General features: G+C 30.6%; 2 protein-coding genes across 4 annotated transcripts; both read left to right on the top strand.

Annotated features, from left to right (window-relative positions):
- The first annotated feature begins 6,038 nt into the window (after positions 1-6,038).
- LOC137830108 (glycogen synthase kinase-3 homolog MsK-1) lies at positions 6,039-10,079 on the top strand. 2 transcript variants are annotated; one of them, XM_068637253.1, is made up of 13 exons: positions 6,039-6,295; positions 6,870-7,038; positions 7,159-7,251; positions 7,581-7,640; positions 7,727-7,999; positions 8,074-8,148; positions 8,330-8,386; positions 8,511-8,651; positions 8,731-8,781; positions 8,971-9,066; positions 9,185-9,268; positions 9,455-9,557; positions 9,673-10,079. In XM_068637253.1, exons 2-13 carry the CDS (start codon positions 6,922-6,924, stop codon positions 9,753-9,755), a joined length of 1,233 nt encoding a protein of 410 aa, XP_068493354.1. In that variant the 5' UTR covers positions 6,039-6,295; positions 6,870-6,921; the 3' UTR covers positions 9,756-10,079. The 2 variants fall into 2 exon arrangements, with proteins under 2 accessions (XP_068493354.1, XP_068493355.1); XM_068637254.1 differs by having other exon boundaries at positions 6,215-6,553.
- Positions 10,080-11,191: 1,112 nt separating this feature from the next.
- On the top strand, positions 11,192-11,996 carry LOC137830107 (zinc finger CCCH domain-containing protein 3). Of its 2 annotated transcripts, none has more exons than XM_068637252.1 (3): positions 11,192-11,443; positions 11,518-11,602; positions 11,734-11,996. In XM_068637252.1, exons 1-3 carry the CDS (start codon positions 11,261-11,263, stop codon positions 11,829-11,831), a joined length of 366 nt encoding a protein of 121 aa, XP_068493353.1. In that variant the 5' UTR covers positions 11,192-11,260; the 3' UTR covers positions 11,832-11,996. The 2 variants fall into 2 exon arrangements, with proteins under 2 accessions (XP_068493353.1, XP_068493352.1); XM_068637251.1 differs by having other exon boundaries at positions 11,193-11,443; positions 11,722-11,996.
- The last annotated feature ends 4,626 nt before the right edge of the window (positions 11,997-16,622 follow it).

The raw sequence follows: 16,622 nt of genomic DNA, 5'->3' as shown, positions 1-16,622 counted from the left end.
TTAATATTCGTGATTCTTTTAAAACCCTTCTTTATTTTATATTAAGAACTAGAGAGACTATTGTCATGGAAAAAAAAACTTAGTATCACGTTATCTTAATTTTTAAAATGTATCTAGATTTTTTATCTCTTTCATTTTCGATTTTCATTTGTTATTGCTAAAGAATATTATGGTATATTGTTGAATTTTAAACTTAAGTATTATGATTTTTCAATGTTAAAACATAAAATATATATGTTATTTTTAGTTTTTTGTATTATTAAAATTTGATATTATATTTATCTTAGGTTATTTATTTAATAATTATTGCTATTTATTAATATCAACACTAGAAACTAGTTTATCTATATTTTTTATTTTTAAATTCAATATAAATTAATTTTAGTTTATAAAATAAATTTTATTTGTTTTCTTCTAGCTTATGAAAAAACTCACTCAAATAAATTCTAAACCCCAATTCAACCATTGAATATTAATTTGTTTCTTGACTGGTATAATTCTCAATCAGATATTTCAAACATTCAAATGGTGAGAAAATGTTATAAATTAATGAAAGGAATTTAATTATTAGATATTTTTATTTTTTTTAAACAAATTACAAAGTAATTGAATAAAATATAGTATGTGAAACACATTATTGGTGGGGCAATGACACCACATCTCTAGTACCACTATTAATTAATGCAACGAAAGAATGTGTTATTACGGACTTTGTCTTGATTATGAATAAAGTATTTGCATATTGAATTTCTCAACTCCAAAATTGGGTTAAATGACAAAGATAATGAGTATAATTAATACAATTATGTTATTAGAAATATTTATTATCATTTCATGTTGAAACTGTGTACCACGGGTCAATTGAAAATAATCAACCATTATAAAAATTGAATACGTTATCATTTGTTTTTGACTTAATTAACTTTACTAAATATAACATAAATGAAACTATCATCTTCTTTTGAGAAATGAAAAAGTTAGCTTGAATGGGTTGTTGGGTTTAAACACCATTTAGGATCTTTACTCTTTTTTTATACACAAGTATAAAACTATTATTTTATTTTTAGTTTATATTTAATATAAAGAATTGCAAAGAAAACTAAATAAAAAGTGTTTTCTTTATTTTCAATATTTATGTTCCTTTTCCTATTACGTTCAATAAATTTATAGCTGTAGTAAGGATTTGATTAAAACAATAATGATTAATCAAATATCAAATTTCCTCTTAAGGAAATTTGTTCAGGTGGTAATTGACTTGAGTGAATTTCTTCAATAACAATAAATAAGTTATTTTTTTTCAAATACAAAATTAGTTTATACGTTAAAGAATTTCATATAATATCTTTAAAATTTGTATTTAATTTATATATAAATTAATTTTAATTTATAAAGAAACTCATTTATTTTTATATTTTTTTATCCAAAAACTTCAATGAAAAAAAAGTCGTTTAAAAATAGGTAATATTAAATTATCAATTTTATTCTATTTTGATGAAATGAAATGATACCTTTACCTAAGCAATTTTTTAAACCACGGATTATAAGAATTGTAACTTATTACACAGTTTGATTGGACAAATTTTATTCTAAAAAATGTTATTGACATTTATTTTTTTAATATAATTATAACAATTCTATTATTATTATTATTATTTTGTTTTATACATTCTCCATTATCTTTCCATATATTAATTAGAATTTAGGCGTTTATTCAACATTTCCTATTTACATATTATCAATAAGTAATAGTTACTTATATAAATAACTGTTTCTCATCAGAATGAATCCACTCATAGTAAGCAATGCAACTATCTCATTTTTCTAACACATTAAATTTCATTCCTTTTATTTAAAACCTATAATCTTAAATTTTATAAAAAAAATTCTATAAAGCTTAAGTTTTTGTTTCTTATTGATATAAACTCGCAGCAGACTTTATTATATTTTATAACCTGGGTAAAATTAAATTTCATATATATAAATATTTAAATAAATTTAAACACTGAGGTGAGGTGATGTTTGAGGTTGGAAATCTCAAGTCCACTAAAAAATTATGATATTTTATAATGTATATAAGTGATTTAAATGAATTTAAATATTAATGTTGAAAATTTAATTAAAAATTATGACATTTTATAATATATAAGTAGATGTAAATTTTTTTTACAAATCTTATAAATTAGTTTTATAAGATAAAATATATTTTTTAATATAGTATTAAAATCATTTAAAATTTATGAAAAGAGTATTTGTATTAAACTTATCATATTACCTATTATCAGATATCTATGATATATAATTCTTAATTCTTAATAACTGATGATGCAAAGCATGTTTTCCAAAGGAAGAAACAGGATTTGGAGGGTTTGTGAGAGATGATATGAAGGAAATATTGTTTTTCTTCCCTTAGATATTGCCAAAACACTTGTTCTAAGCTTGCATAATTGCTTTTAAGTCTATGTTAGGATGCATAGAACTAACCATGTGGCAGTGATGGACTATATAAAGAAGTTTTGAAGCATATTTAAAGTTTCCACATGATTCATTCAGTCTGATATGCAATTAGGCAAATAAGTCACCTCATTTATTAGCTGCTCTGTCTTTTGGTAAATCTTGGACAAACCACTCAAAAGAGGTGCCTAATCAGGTTTTGACTATGTGTTTTTTTGGTTCTTGTGTTCTCACACACCTCTTTTCAAATTAATATTCTTGGAAACACAATGCACCTTTTATTTTAAAACATTAAATAATGTAGTGTAAATAAACAAACAAAAAATAATTAGAATAAATTATAGTAACACATGGTAGTAATTAAAGTTTTTAAAAGTAGCAATTTTTTTCTGATTAAAAAAGGTGAGACAGAAGAAGTGAGTTAGATGGAGGTGGCACTGAATTGTTCTGCATGAAGAATTAATGGGTTGAGTTATGAGGAAAATTAGTTGTTGACTCTAAACAAGAAGAACTTTATGTATAAGGAAAAACATAATTAATAGATTATTTGACTATGATAACCGCCCAATAAGTGGTCATCATTCAGACATGCAGCACCGCCCCTAGACCTAGAACAACCACACAACACAACAATGCTCTTTTTCACTCTTTTTTTTTTTACTTTTTTAAAAATCTATATGCTATTGCTATAACCATTAAGATTATAACCATTTTTTATAAATTTTATTAGGATAAAATATTTTCTTTTTCATGCAAAATTATTTTTTTCCTAGTTTAAATTTTAAACTTTTTAATTATTTATAATAAAAAAATTACTGAAATAGGTCATTTAGAATTTTTTTTACAAACTGATTTTGAGTAAAAATTAAGATGCTAAAATATTTTATATTTTATTATAAATATAAAAAATTTAAAATTTAAACAAAAATAATAATTAATTTTGTATTATAATTCAGGAAAAAACATATTTAACCTATTTTATTATTATGTTGGGAAGAAAATGATTATGCTTTGTTGGTCAAGTGTCAAGTTGAAAGGATGATAATAAGATAATTAGGTTTTGTCATCTCAGATGGTTAATATGTTTTTGAAATGGTGAATACGAATCGTCATATTCAATCTCCATCTTTAGATCAATTTGGCATCAACAGTCCAGATCACGACTATGCGCTTCTTGATAGCCCGTCCCATCCACACGCCTCAAACACACCATTAAGTTTTTCCAACTCGACTTCCGGCACATATGGTCAATCACTCAACATAACAATCATGTTGAGATGTCGTTCATAAGGAGTAGCTAGGTTTATCAGCCATATAAGACCTTGCATAAAATTCCTCTACTTGGGCCTTAGAGGCATATGACCTTTGACTCGGGATGAGTATCTAACCATAGATAAAATAATTTTTCTTTTACAGACTCTACATTACGCTCAAAATCATTCCACTCGAGCCTTGGGGGCAAATGTAGGCCGAACGACCAAGAAGATCAAATGATCTCCTTAATCTAAATACAACCCGTAAAACAAAAAATTAACGATAATTAAAATCAGGTCAACGATAAATATGATTAAGGCGTGATTAAGCCTTCTTTTGGACCCACGAGCAGACCCATGATAGTTGGGATCCATCCAAAAGGTCGAAATACTAGGGGAGACCAGCGTCAGGTATTTTTCATTCCCTCAACTCACCTGTACCTTCTACTCGGACTAACTTGATCGTCAAAATATCTTTACAAATCCCCCCACTCATCTCGATGAAAATAATAACTAATTGAAGACCACCGTGTTTGATGTTAGGAAGTGGACTTTAAGCCTAACTCAACCCCATAAAACCGGCTCATAGGGTGAGGTTTGCACCCACTTATATACAATGAAAGACTCTCATCTCTAGTCGATGTGGGATCTCCAACATTTGAAGACAAAAACACCTGAAGACGAAAACAAAAAGAATCACGAAACCACATACCCCCTCACGCCGAGAGTGACAACTCGTGCGTGGGATAACATATTATGAATGGTCCGATAACGACCCGATAGCGGATGGCCTGATAAGCCCACCAAACACTCACTAGGATAAATTTTAAATGATTCTGATACCATATTACGAAGGTGGACTTTAAGTCTAACTCAAGTTAACGTGGAATCTCCGACAAAAATTTCAAATAAAAACTTACAAGTATTTCAAATATTTTAATAACAAATGTACATACATTTTTTTTTAACTTTTAAGTTCTTTATATTTGAATCCATTGTCTATTTTTTTTTTTTACTTTTCCTCTAGGTTTGATATTTTGATATTAAGTGTTTTGATTCGAGATAAAAAAAAATTTACGATGCATTAAAGTTTTATTAATTAAACCTTATGTCTCTGTACCTGCAAAAAAATGATTTTATTTTTATATGTAAAGTAATAATAGTTACCTTTAAATAAATTATCCACATTAATTCCGAATTTTCAATCTCCCACTGCATTTAAATACTTTTCTCATTATTTCTGAAAGATCCACGTGATTATCATATAAGAATAATAAAAGTTTTGTCATGCAATATAGTTTATTTTTTTTTCAAATTAACTGGCAAAAATATATATTTACAAGGATAGCAATTTAATAATCCTAAATAATTTAGATATTATCGTGGTTATATTTTTTCAATTTTACTGATATTTTAGTATTTTTTATTTATATAATATGATAATGAGATATGTACGAGTTGCCTGATCTCTATGCTTAAAAAAATATTGCAAAAAATAGAAACAAAATAAAAACATAAAACTGAAATTTTTATAAGCACTTCTTATAAAACATCAATTTTCATTTTTTTTTTTCTTTTGAATCTTTAAATAAATTTATTCAAACATGTAAAAATGTTAATAAATGACTATTTTCTTAAAAGTACATTTTTCTCTTAAAATAACAACAGACACACTTATAAATTCATTATCTAACGGCATCAGTTAATAACAAAAGAAACAAGTTATTTATAATTGATAATTTTAGGGTTTTTGTTAATTTTGAGAGATTGATTATTTAATAGAATAATCCAACTCGTAATATCAATTTAACTTACCGTTCAATTTTAGAGACTGAATTAATTTACAGTAAAAATTATTTTCTCACTTTATTAATTTCGAGATAAAACTCTCACACTCTTACAATGGTAATAAATACCAATATCTATATTTTATTTATTTATTCATGAATCTTATTCAATGTGAAAACCATATTCAAAACATAAAAAGTACATGTCAATAGAAAATAAATAACATTAATGAGGTGTTTTCTGTTTCATTACTAATAAATTTAATTCACGAAGACTTAAAAGTTATATAAAAAATATAAAGAATATAGTAGTGTTATTTTTTATACACATATAGATCAAATGATGGAACTGAGTGATTTGTTTGAGATGGTAATTGGAGAACAAAATAATAATATTATGAATTATTAAAGTGTGTATTCATTTGTTTGTAATTTTTTACGTGTGATTGTGAATATTATTATAAATATGTATGATTTTTGGAAGGATAAAAAAACGAGGTGACAAAAGAAGGCGCCTAAAAGGAACATGCCGCCGTGGCCAATTAATAGTTGTTACCATTTTAATACAGTGAGTTTGAACTTTGAACTTTGAACGGTCAAAAGTGAAGGGAAACTAGGTTACATTTTTCTATATTTTATTTACCCCAAAATACACAATTATTTAATTAATAAATAAGAAATAATAATTAAATAAATAGTTAGAATGGGTTGGTTTTCTTCTTTGACTGTCACCAGCGCATTATAGCACACCACACAAAAAAGCAGAGAACAACTGTTACTCACACAAATCCAAACACGCCATGGGTATGCCTCTCATGGATCTAACCCTCTCTTCCTTCTAACCGCCCGTTTCGCTTCATTCTTTTCCATTCCAAACTCTAGATTCTCTTTCTCTCTATTTTCTCCTCATTTTCTACCTCTTCCGTCCAACTTTTTTTTTTCTCCGACGTCGCTGCTTTTCTTTGTGCTTTTCCGGTGTTTTCACGCTCTGCGTTTGTTAATTTTGTTTTGTGTGTTCGGATCGTGTTGTTTCGCCTTCGGTTGCGGGGATCTTCGGTTTAGGTTTGTTTAGGGATTTTTTGTTTGTTTGTTTTCTGTTTCTGTTTCTGTTGATGAGTTTTCGGATGGATTTGTGGCTTTCTGTGAGATTGATGGAGTTTTATGTTGCTTTAATGTTTTCCTTTTTCGCATAATGGATATTTATTTATGGACAAAAGGGATTTGCGTTTTTGTGTTTCTTTAATTCGTGTTTGAACGGTGCTACTTTCCTATTTGGACCAGTTTTTATTATGTCTGTTGACTCCAGTTTTAATGCTCAAATTAAACAAAAAAAGTTGTCCATTTTTTTTAATTTTGGTGTAATTGTTCATTCTGGCAGGTGTATGAGTGGCTTTTGAACAGAAGTTAAAAGAGAAAGGGATTCAGTGAAGATGACATCGGTTGGTGTGGCGCCAACTTCAGGTTTGAGAGAAGCCAGTGGGCATGGAGCAGCAGGTGTTGATAGATTGCCAGAGGAGATGAACGATATGAAAATTAGGGATGATAGAGTATGTAAACCCTTCTCTCTTAAATTTGCACTTTTTCTTATTTGACCTTTTTTCGTGAATGTCTTTGTGGTTGATTTTCAATTTGAGGCTAAGTTACTTTCAATTTGATTCATCTTGTAGGAAATGGAAGCCACGGTTGTTGATGGCAATGGAACGGAGACAGGACATATCATTGTGACTACCATTGGGGGTAGAAATGGTCAGCCGAAGCAGGTATATGTTCTCTTAAATTTTCTACCGTCTGTCAAATGTGTATATGCCATCTCACTTACTGTGTTTACCATGGATGGCTGTAAACAATCAATGTTCCAGCTTCATATATTATTTGTGCAAATGTTCCCAACTTTTATACCTGCTGTGATTTAGAGTATTGATATTTGGATTTATTATCCTTGCCAATTGGTTTCTGATTGATGAATCTCATTGGATAGGATGATAGTGCCCTGATGTAGTTTGTCATGTTGTCTTTAACAGTCTACTTTAATCTTTGCCGCTTTTTTGTATATATGTTTATTATTCAATATAACTTGTTAATATTTCAGACTATAAGCTACATGGCAGAACGTGTTGTCGGTCATGGATCATTTGGTGTTGTCTTCCAGGTAAATGAGATGTGTCTTCTCTTTAACCTTTTTAACTCAAGTGAAGATAACTGTTCCCTTAGTTCTGACATCGTGTATGATTGTAGGCTAAGTGCTTGGAAACTGGTGAAACTGTGGCTATCAAAAAGGTTCTTCAAGACAAGAGGTACAAGAACCGGGAGCTGCAAACAATGCGCCTTCTTGACCACCCAAATGTTGTCTCTTTGAAGCACTGTTTCTTTTCAACCACTGAAAAGGATGAACTATACCTTAATTTGGTACTCGAGTATGTTCCTGAAACAGTTAATCGTGTGATCAAACATTACAACAAGTTGAACCAAAGGATGCCTCTGATATATGTGAAACTCTATACTTACCAGGTATGCCTGTTGCCCTTCCCGAATTCAGCTTTGTTCTATGTTCAGGTTTTAACAATACTTTTGATATATTGCAGATCTTTAGGGCATTATCTTATATTCATCGTTGTATTGGAGTCTGCCATCGGGATATCAAGCCTCAAAATCTATTGGTATGGCCTTTGTTTTATTTTGCATAAATCATTGGTTATTTATTTGGATTTTATTTTGGTTCTCGTGCTTTCATAGCTATGGTTGTGTTTAGGGTGGCTAAAAGATAGGGAATGACCAATTGAAACTCTGGTCATAGGACTGTTGGGTGGAAAATACTAATTTGATGTTTTTTCTGTGCAGGTCAATCCACACACACACCAGGTTAAATTATGTGACTTTGGAAGTGCGAAGGTTTTGGTATGTTATTTATATGTCTCTGCTTTTCTGCTTCTTCCTCAAATCATTCCTTTTCATTCAACCTTCTTTTTTCCTGAGTTAGATTGTCGCTTTACTTTTACTTACTCGGTATGAAATTTGACAGGTAAAAGGCGAACCAAATATATCATACATATGTTCTAGATATTATAGAGCACCTGAGCTTATATTTGGAGCAACTGAATATACTACAGCCATTGACATCTGGTCTGTTGGATGTGTTTTAGCTGAGCTGCTGCTTGGACAGGTTGGTGGCTGTTGATGTAAATGTCTTTTACTTTTGTGGTTTAGCATATTTAATTAAAATCATTATTTTCGTTTTACAGCCTCTGTTCCCTGGTGAGAGTGGAGTTGATCAGCTTGTTGAGATTATAAAGGTAATCTTCTGATGTTTAACTTATTTTATTACTGCTATACATTTTTCTTGCAAATATTTTGAACTGTCAATCTCATTTTTCTGTAGTCTTTTAATATTGAAATGGCCTATTTGATGATTTGATCCATTATTCATCGAAGTGTGAATATTAAAGCATGTAATTGATACCATCTGTTGTTTGTCTTGATAGGTTCTGGGCACTCCAACAAGGGAAGAGATTAAATGCATGAACCCTAACTATACAGAATTTAAATTCCCACAGATTAAAGCACATCCATGGCACAAGGTATCACAGACAAATTTAGTAACATTTCATGCTTTATTCTTAAGCTCATCATATTTACATATTTGAAAATCCTTATTGAACACTATACTTACATATATTCGTTTTTTTTTTCAACTAGATCTTCCACAAGCGCATGCCTCCAGAGGCTGTTGATCTGGTATCAAGACTACTACAATACTCCCCTAACTTGCGGTGCACAGCTGTGAGTATCTGACTTGTCAAACATTCAGTATCTCACCGTAATAAAAAGATAGCATTTCCCTCTTTCAGATAATAGTTTTGCAAAGATTCATTTTGGCAATTTTATGTTTTCAAATCTAATTATTCAATGACTGTTTTCATCTTCCGATAATGTCTGTAATTTGAGATTTTGCTTTATGTGGTGCAGTTAGATGCTCTGACGCATCCTTTCTTTGATGAACTTCGTGATCCAAATACTCGCCTGCCTAATGGCCGATTCCTTCCACCACTATTTAATTTTAAATCTCATGGTATGCTGATTTTCGAATAGGCTATTGTGTTTGTGACTATGGTCGTTTTTTTGTTTTCATCAAATAGTTTTGTTTTGGCTGACTTTTTGTATGTTAATCGGTGCATGGGTACCAGAACTGAAAGGAGTCCCAGCTGAGATTTTGGTGAAATTGGTTCCAGAGCATGCGAGGAAGCAATGCCCGTTTCTTGGCTTGTGAAAATGTAACAGAACTTCGAGTGTTGTATCCATATGAGAATGCTGAGCTTTCTTCTATTTGATGATATGATATGATATTTGTTGGTATCTTTATTGTATTCGGTTGCCCTGTAAAAGCAGATCTAGAGATACATGCTACTCCTTATTACCCAACCCCCAAAGGGTATGCAGAATACCCTGTTTCCTGTATCACAGCAGATTGTAACATACAATAGAAGACAAATGTCTGCAATTATCTAAATGTTGCATCAGTATTTGTATTTGTTGAGACAATGATGGGTTGTTTAATTTAGTTAATGTTTAGCGTGGTGGTTGGAAGTTGTAATGGCCTTGTCTGTGAATTGTTTATTCCATTCTTTAGGTAATCTCTGGCCGAACGACCTAGGACGAACACTCGGGCCTGTCTTCAATGAATTGATCGATTGACAAATATTAAACGTAGTAAGTGAAAGCGATATTTCTCATAGTTTAATCAAACAGTTAGGAGATTGGCTCTTTTTTAGTTTCTATTCGAGGCTGAGGTGTCTGATGGACTAATGCGAACACCGAAAAAAAGAACTTGAATGTATGACTCTTGCCTTCTTCTGTGCACAAAGAATATATACAAGCGCGTTCTAGTCAGTGATAATCTGCTTTGTTATTTTATTCTCTCCCTCTTTCTTTACGTTAAGAATATCTTCGTCAACGGAGGCCATATTTTCCACGAGGCATTTTCAAGTTAATAGGTATTCTTTAACGACTTTGAATTTCAATATCCATCAACTACTTTGATTAAGGGGTCTAACACCAATTTGGTGCTATCTGTCGTTTCTTTCTTAGCATATGGGATGACTATTGACCACTATTTTCTTACATTTAAATTTCTTTCTACAATGTAAATATAGCTTCTCATTTTCAAGATAGAATGATTTCTATAATTGTTTTGTCAATGTAAATCACATGTTTCCCGCATTTTTTTAATATAAAGACAAGTGAATAATATTTACTCTTTATGTAACTATAATAGAGGGTTTTTTTTCCAGATTCCTTTATTATTTTAGTAAAAACACATTTTTCAATCAATACAAAGTACAATAGAATATTTATGAATCATTTATCAATTTTTTTTTTATTTAAACAAATGTTTGATGTATAATTTAAGTTAAATAATTTAGTTCTGAATTTTTCATTAAAAGTATAATTATATAATTTAATAGGATAAATTATAAGCTAATCAAATAAATAAATTATAAGTTGGCTGATATAACCATTCAAACATATTTTTCGATAAATATAAGTAATTTATATATTAATATATTATTTTTCATTAAAATTCAAGTCACAGTTTTAAAAATATATGCAATTTATAATATGTTTCGTAATAAATAATATTAATATAAATCATCCATTACATTTCTTCTTAACGTATAATTATAAAAATATCAAAAACCGGTAGCATAACGAAGTAATAGGGTCGGTTAGTTTATTTAGACTGAAAGCGAAGGTGGTTGTTGAGTGAGTGTGAGGATGCCAGCGAAGAAATATTACTGCGACTACTGCGACAAGCAATTCCAAGACACACCAGCCGATCGGAAACGACACGTCCAGGGTATTCAACACCAGCAAGCCAAAGCTCGCTGGTACGATTCCTTCAATCAACACCACCAACAAATCCCTAATCCACCCCTTTGCTTTCACTTCCTCAACACGGTACGTTACCTTAAGCTACCACTCTTTTTTTTTTTTTTTCAATTTTCACTTCTCATTCGCTCTCTCTATTTTAGGGTTTTTGCCGTTACGGCCACTCTTGCAAGTACCTTCATCCCACTCCCAACAACACTACACAGCACGCTCCAATCCCCTCACCAGGTAATTAACCAATTCATGTCCTATATGAATCATAAGTTAGTGTTATCCATAACAACTACAACAACAATTAATTTTACTAATCTATAGTTTAATGATGAAAACATATTATATATGTGCAGTTGTGCATGCAGGAAATGTGGTAGGATTGTCATTGGGAAATTTGCCCCCGTCGCTGCAGCCTCCGCCGGAGGCTGGATATCCCCACCTCCCCTTCGTGGATTGGGGATAGACTTATAGCAATTCAATTTCTGATTTTTGTTGTTATTATTATTTAACCTTTTTATTTCCCATCACATAACCCCACTATCTTATTTGGAGTTTTCATGTATCAAACACTTTCCAAATCTATCTTAATGTTCAATCAATACTAATATAATATAATTTTGATAGTTAACTGACGAGTTTGCTTTGGCACATTACCAAGTTAAAGGCATGCCAGCTTCTTCATTTGTAAGCATTCTCCACCTCATTATTATCTGAGTATTATAGCTTGGGGACAAAATATTTCTGATTTATGTCTAATTATTCTTTAAAATTACATTTTAATAATAAAACAATCCTACGAAACTTGATAGGAAGCTGCAATTGCAAAAAGTTTTAGGACTAAATTATATTTTTGCTTCATTCTAGAACTGAATTAATAGCAACTCACATTTAAAGATAAAATTGGTTATTCACTTCATACGGCTGCCTGCCTTGAAAGCTTTTAGTGGCAGTTATGTCAAATCCATAAATTAAAGACTGTAACTTTGATTAATAAAGCGGGCATCAAATGTTGTCAGCTCACAAGGGCACATCTATTAAAACAAGGCTTTTAAAAAGGTTAGTGAATGTGATCTTGGTTGTCAATTTTTTTAGGATTTTCATCATAGTTGCAGAATCACAATTGTAATTGCATTGGTAATGTTAGTTAGCAATTTTTTTCACAGTATTAATAGTGTAATGGATCATGACCTTAATGTAAAACCTTAAAATGAAACAATTGATTGGCGACAAAGTTGACCCATTCCCAATTTAAGACCTTGACATGAAACAATTAGTTTGGTGACGGAGTTAACCTATCCCCAAGCCAATATTGGTGTATAATGTATAGTAATCCCATCATTCAGCTTTGTTGTATGCGATCGATTCCTAAAACAAACGTTTGTTTTTGGACTGAAACGTTCAACATCTTCAGAAGAATGTCGTATTGTATATCAATTCACTATGATGAGAAACAATTATGCGAATGAAGCATCATGATCATGTAACTAATAAGCTTATTCTGTAGTAGCAAATTATGCAACAGTGTATGTAAGCCACCAACTTGGAAGAATAATTTGCTTTTTAGCTGCCTGTCCAAATTAAGGTGAAAGTGAAAGATGCCGAGTAAATTGGTTTACAAAAAGTTATCACTTATTAGGATTGATCTAGTCATGAGAAATTTGAATAATTTGCATAAGCTAATTAATGTCTGCATCCAGAGAAGGATCTTCAACTCCATTATGGTGTTTCCTTTTCGTCATTAAAAATTGAAAAAAGCGCATTAGAATAAAATGGATGTGTAATCATTCGAATACAAAATATAGTATTATGTATCTAAAGAAAATATTTAGGCAAACGAATTATAGTTAAAAGAAAGAACAGTAAAGAACACACCATGCGACCAGAGTAACCTCAACTCCTTTCGATCATTATATAGACTCTATTCAACATTTGTGATTGATGGAGAATGTATCAAAATAACAATTCAATCATAATAAGATAGAATAAAAAAAAATCCAACTCGTGAGAATATGTGAAGAGCATCAATCAAAATAGAACACAACAAAAGAAAACAAGACGAACAATCCACCTAAATAAGTGAGATACATGAACTTTACTCATTTAAGTCTATTTTCCATATAGAATAGGAGTGTAAAATATCCAACAAATCTCCTTCCATAACTATATGGAGGTAAGCTGCCAAAACACAAGTCATTCAACAAATTTCAATATTTTCTCTTAGCATTGACTTAATAATCATATCAACTCCATTATCATTAATATGAATCATTACTAACTCTAACAATTTAGTATCCAAAACAAAACATCTCATATCCATCGACATCATTATGTACAAATTTTGAATAAAAAGTAAAAGTCTTATCAGGATGAAGATGAATAACTTCTATTAGTGGAAGATTTTTTTTTTTCTTGAACAAAACTAAGTTTATGCTAGAATTTCTTTGTCAATAGTGACTTGTTGCATGCTTCATTGATGAGAATGGATTATGTTTTTTGTAGTAGACAAAACTACACGTTTATGCACCCTAGATTGTCAAGTCATAAAATCTAATATTATAAAGTGGACTTACTAAAATTAATTTCTTCAACCATATCCGAATCTGACTACCCTGCTAAAGTAGACTTACCAACATCAAAAACAAAGTTTTATGTCAAGAGTATATCCTTCAACATATTCAACCACTTTTGTTTTTCTTCCATCTCCATAATCTCTTTATACTGGTTTATGATTTAGGATTTAGGATTTCTGTTTCAATCCCTATTAAGATCACAAATTCATAAGGACATGTTTCCTCTTCCTATTAGACCTCTTGAACTTGAGATGATTTAGTAGCATCACCGAGATTTTCATCCTTTGACACTTCATGTTCTTCTTCATCAATAAGAACATCTACCCATTTCTATAATCATGTTCTTTCTTCCAAACATCTTCATTGGAATTATTCACGTCACTGTACTCCTTTGTCTAAACTTATGTCCATTATTAATGTCTTCAATGATTTGTTTTCCTTGAAATTCACATCACAGCTTCTTACACACTTTGTTATGAGCTCTATTCAACCATTCTTTTAGAGATGATTTTTTATTTTTTATTTATTTTTTCCTTCCACAAATAATAATTTTCTTTATTCCAATTAATAATTTTTGTATGTGTCTTCATCATTCAAGCAAGACAAACGGTCCTTTAGCCAAAGAGCTGTGATACCATTATGATGGGGGAATGTATTAAAATGATAACTCTAACAAAACAATAAGACATGAAATAATTATTTATGAGAAGCACCAAAACAAGAACCCGACAGAAAAAAACAAGATGAACAAGAGTACACGAGACACAGATTTTCAACATAAAAAGTCTTTAATGTAAAAGTAAAAATCAGAGTAGTCCAAACATAAAAAGTAAATACACTATGATCAATAAATAGTGCAAGAGAAATTTCTAACAAGTTCATGAACACTGTAGATATAATCAATCAAAAAAAAATTGTACACCAATACTTATAAAAAGAAAGATGAAAAATCTCAAAACATAATCGTTACTATGAACAACCTTTGTCCTTATCCAAACCATCAATAAGCAATCCAATCACTGATATGTCTAACCAATGATAGTAGCCTAATATCAAAATACCAATGGTCAGAAGAGTTCTCAGAATGTACAAGCAGATTTTTAGTTCAGTTTGCATGTCGAATCAGATATAGAAGCTCTGTGTTATTGTTGAATATTACAAGAACTTAAAACCAAGAACTTAAATACATTTCCAATTTGATGTTTGTGTCAAAGTGTAGTGTCCATATAGAAAAACTTAAAATAATATCACCAGTTCTGAGTCCCATCACTCACTAAAAACACAAATAATGTCAACAAACAAACAGTGATTCTATTCACTATTTTTCGAAATATTTATGGAAAACTAACAGTATGGAGCATATAGACACTATTGTCAAACTGTTATATGTGAGTTTCCATGACCTTGCGTTTAATGAGTAACTGTAGACGGATTACAATATTACATGCATATTCATTCCGAGTTTGTGTTTATGTTTCACACTTAAATATGACTAACTTTTCGAGTTTTGCTTCCAGGAATTGTGTTCCGTGTACAAAACTAACTTGTTTCCTGCACAAGGCCAGATTTTGACCAACCCATTTTACTGGAATGGAACCATGCATACACTCACAATTGCACCGGTTTTTGGCCTTCTTCTTGATAGATGGGAATCCACTTACTATGCCTCAATGATGTTGTTTGGTGTTTAGTAAAAAAATGGTTGAGCAATGGGTATTTTGACCAGAAAAAAATTCGGCACTTTTAACCAGAAAGAAGAGTTTGGATTCTTTTTTTTGGAAGGAAAACGATGCTTTAACACAGTGAACAGTAACAACCCCTTTTAATAATATAGTATTATTTTAAATTAAAAATAAATATAATATAATATAATAAAAATATTATTGTTGGAATTCATGTTTCAGTCCAAGACTTGCTATCCATTTATATTTTTTTGGAATCCATCCTACATCCTACTTGCTCACGAATGACAGATTCCTTCCATCTCTAATCTCAATTGTTTATAATCAAATCGTATCAAAATTATGCCATTCAATTTGTTCTTACTGCAGAGCTTTTAATCAAAATAGTTGAGAAAACTATGTACCTGCCTCAGACTCTGTTTTGTTCTTGTAGAGCTTTTAATCAATAGTTGAGAAAACTATGTGCCTGCCTCAGACGCTCTTTCATGTATACAATGATATCTTTAAAAGACACACATTCCCCTCCTCTTTAACAAACTCCTCCAATTGCTGCATGTAGATGGTGTATTTCAAGATTCCATGCAATAAAGTTTTCTTCACATCTAATTGTTCCAATACCGAATTGTATTGATTAACAATATACGTCAAAATCCTTATTCAACAATGTTCTATCACATGTGAGAAAATCTAATTATACTCTACTTCCACACATTTGCATTCCTTAATTCTTCTTGAGCACTCATTTGCATCCTACCACCACCTGATTTCTTGGTAGACTAACAAATGCCCATGTGTAGTTCTAATCTCCTCCTCTGTGATAACTTGTCATTGGTGACCTTCTACACCTTCCATAGCATCCTAGAAACAAATGTCCATGTGAAATTTCTAGGCTCTAAATTGTCTATCTCTTTAGTTTTTGTCAAAGCGTAGTTGATAAGGTCAACATGTTCAAACCTCCGTCTAGGTTTAATCATTCTTCTCTCCATTTCACACGGAAGCTGA

The sequence above is a fragment of the Phaseolus vulgaris genome, chromosome 7 (genome assembly GCF_000499845.2).
Source record: "Phaseolus vulgaris cultivar G19833 chromosome 7, P. vulgaris v2.0, whole genome shotgun sequence".
In the NCBI taxonomy this organism is placed as follows: Eukaryota; Viridiplantae; Streptophyta; class Magnoliopsida; order Fabales; family Fabaceae; genus Phaseolus; species Phaseolus vulgaris.
This window is presented reverse-complemented; position numbering and strand designations above follow the sequence as displayed.

Bases quoted from the DNA above. Each gene is read 5' to 3' on its own strand.
- LOC137830108 (XM_068637253.1), top strand. From the start codon at position 6,922: ATGACATCGGTTGGTGTGGCGCCAACTTCAGGTTTGAGAGAAGCCAGT. The intron at 8,000-8,073 runs GTATGCCTGTTG...GATATATTGCAG, and splicing joins TGAAACTCTATACTTACCAG to ATCTTTAGGGCATTATCTTA. The intron at 9,558-9,672 runs GTATGCTGATTT...CATGGGTACCAG, and splicing joins ATTTAATTTTAAATCTCATG to AACTGAAAGGAGTCCCAGCT.
- LOC137830107 (XM_068637251.1), top strand. From the start codon at position 11,261: ATGCCAGCGAAGAAATATTACTGCGACTACTGCGACAAGCAATTCCAA. The intron at 11,444-11,517 runs GTACGTTACCTT...TCTCTATTTTAG, and splicing joins GCTTTCACTTCCTCAACACG to GGTTTTTGCCGTTACGGCCA. The intron at 11,603-11,721 runs GTAATTAACCAA...ATATATGTGCAG, and splicing joins CGCTCCAATCCCCTCACCAG to TTGTGCATGCAGGAAATGTG.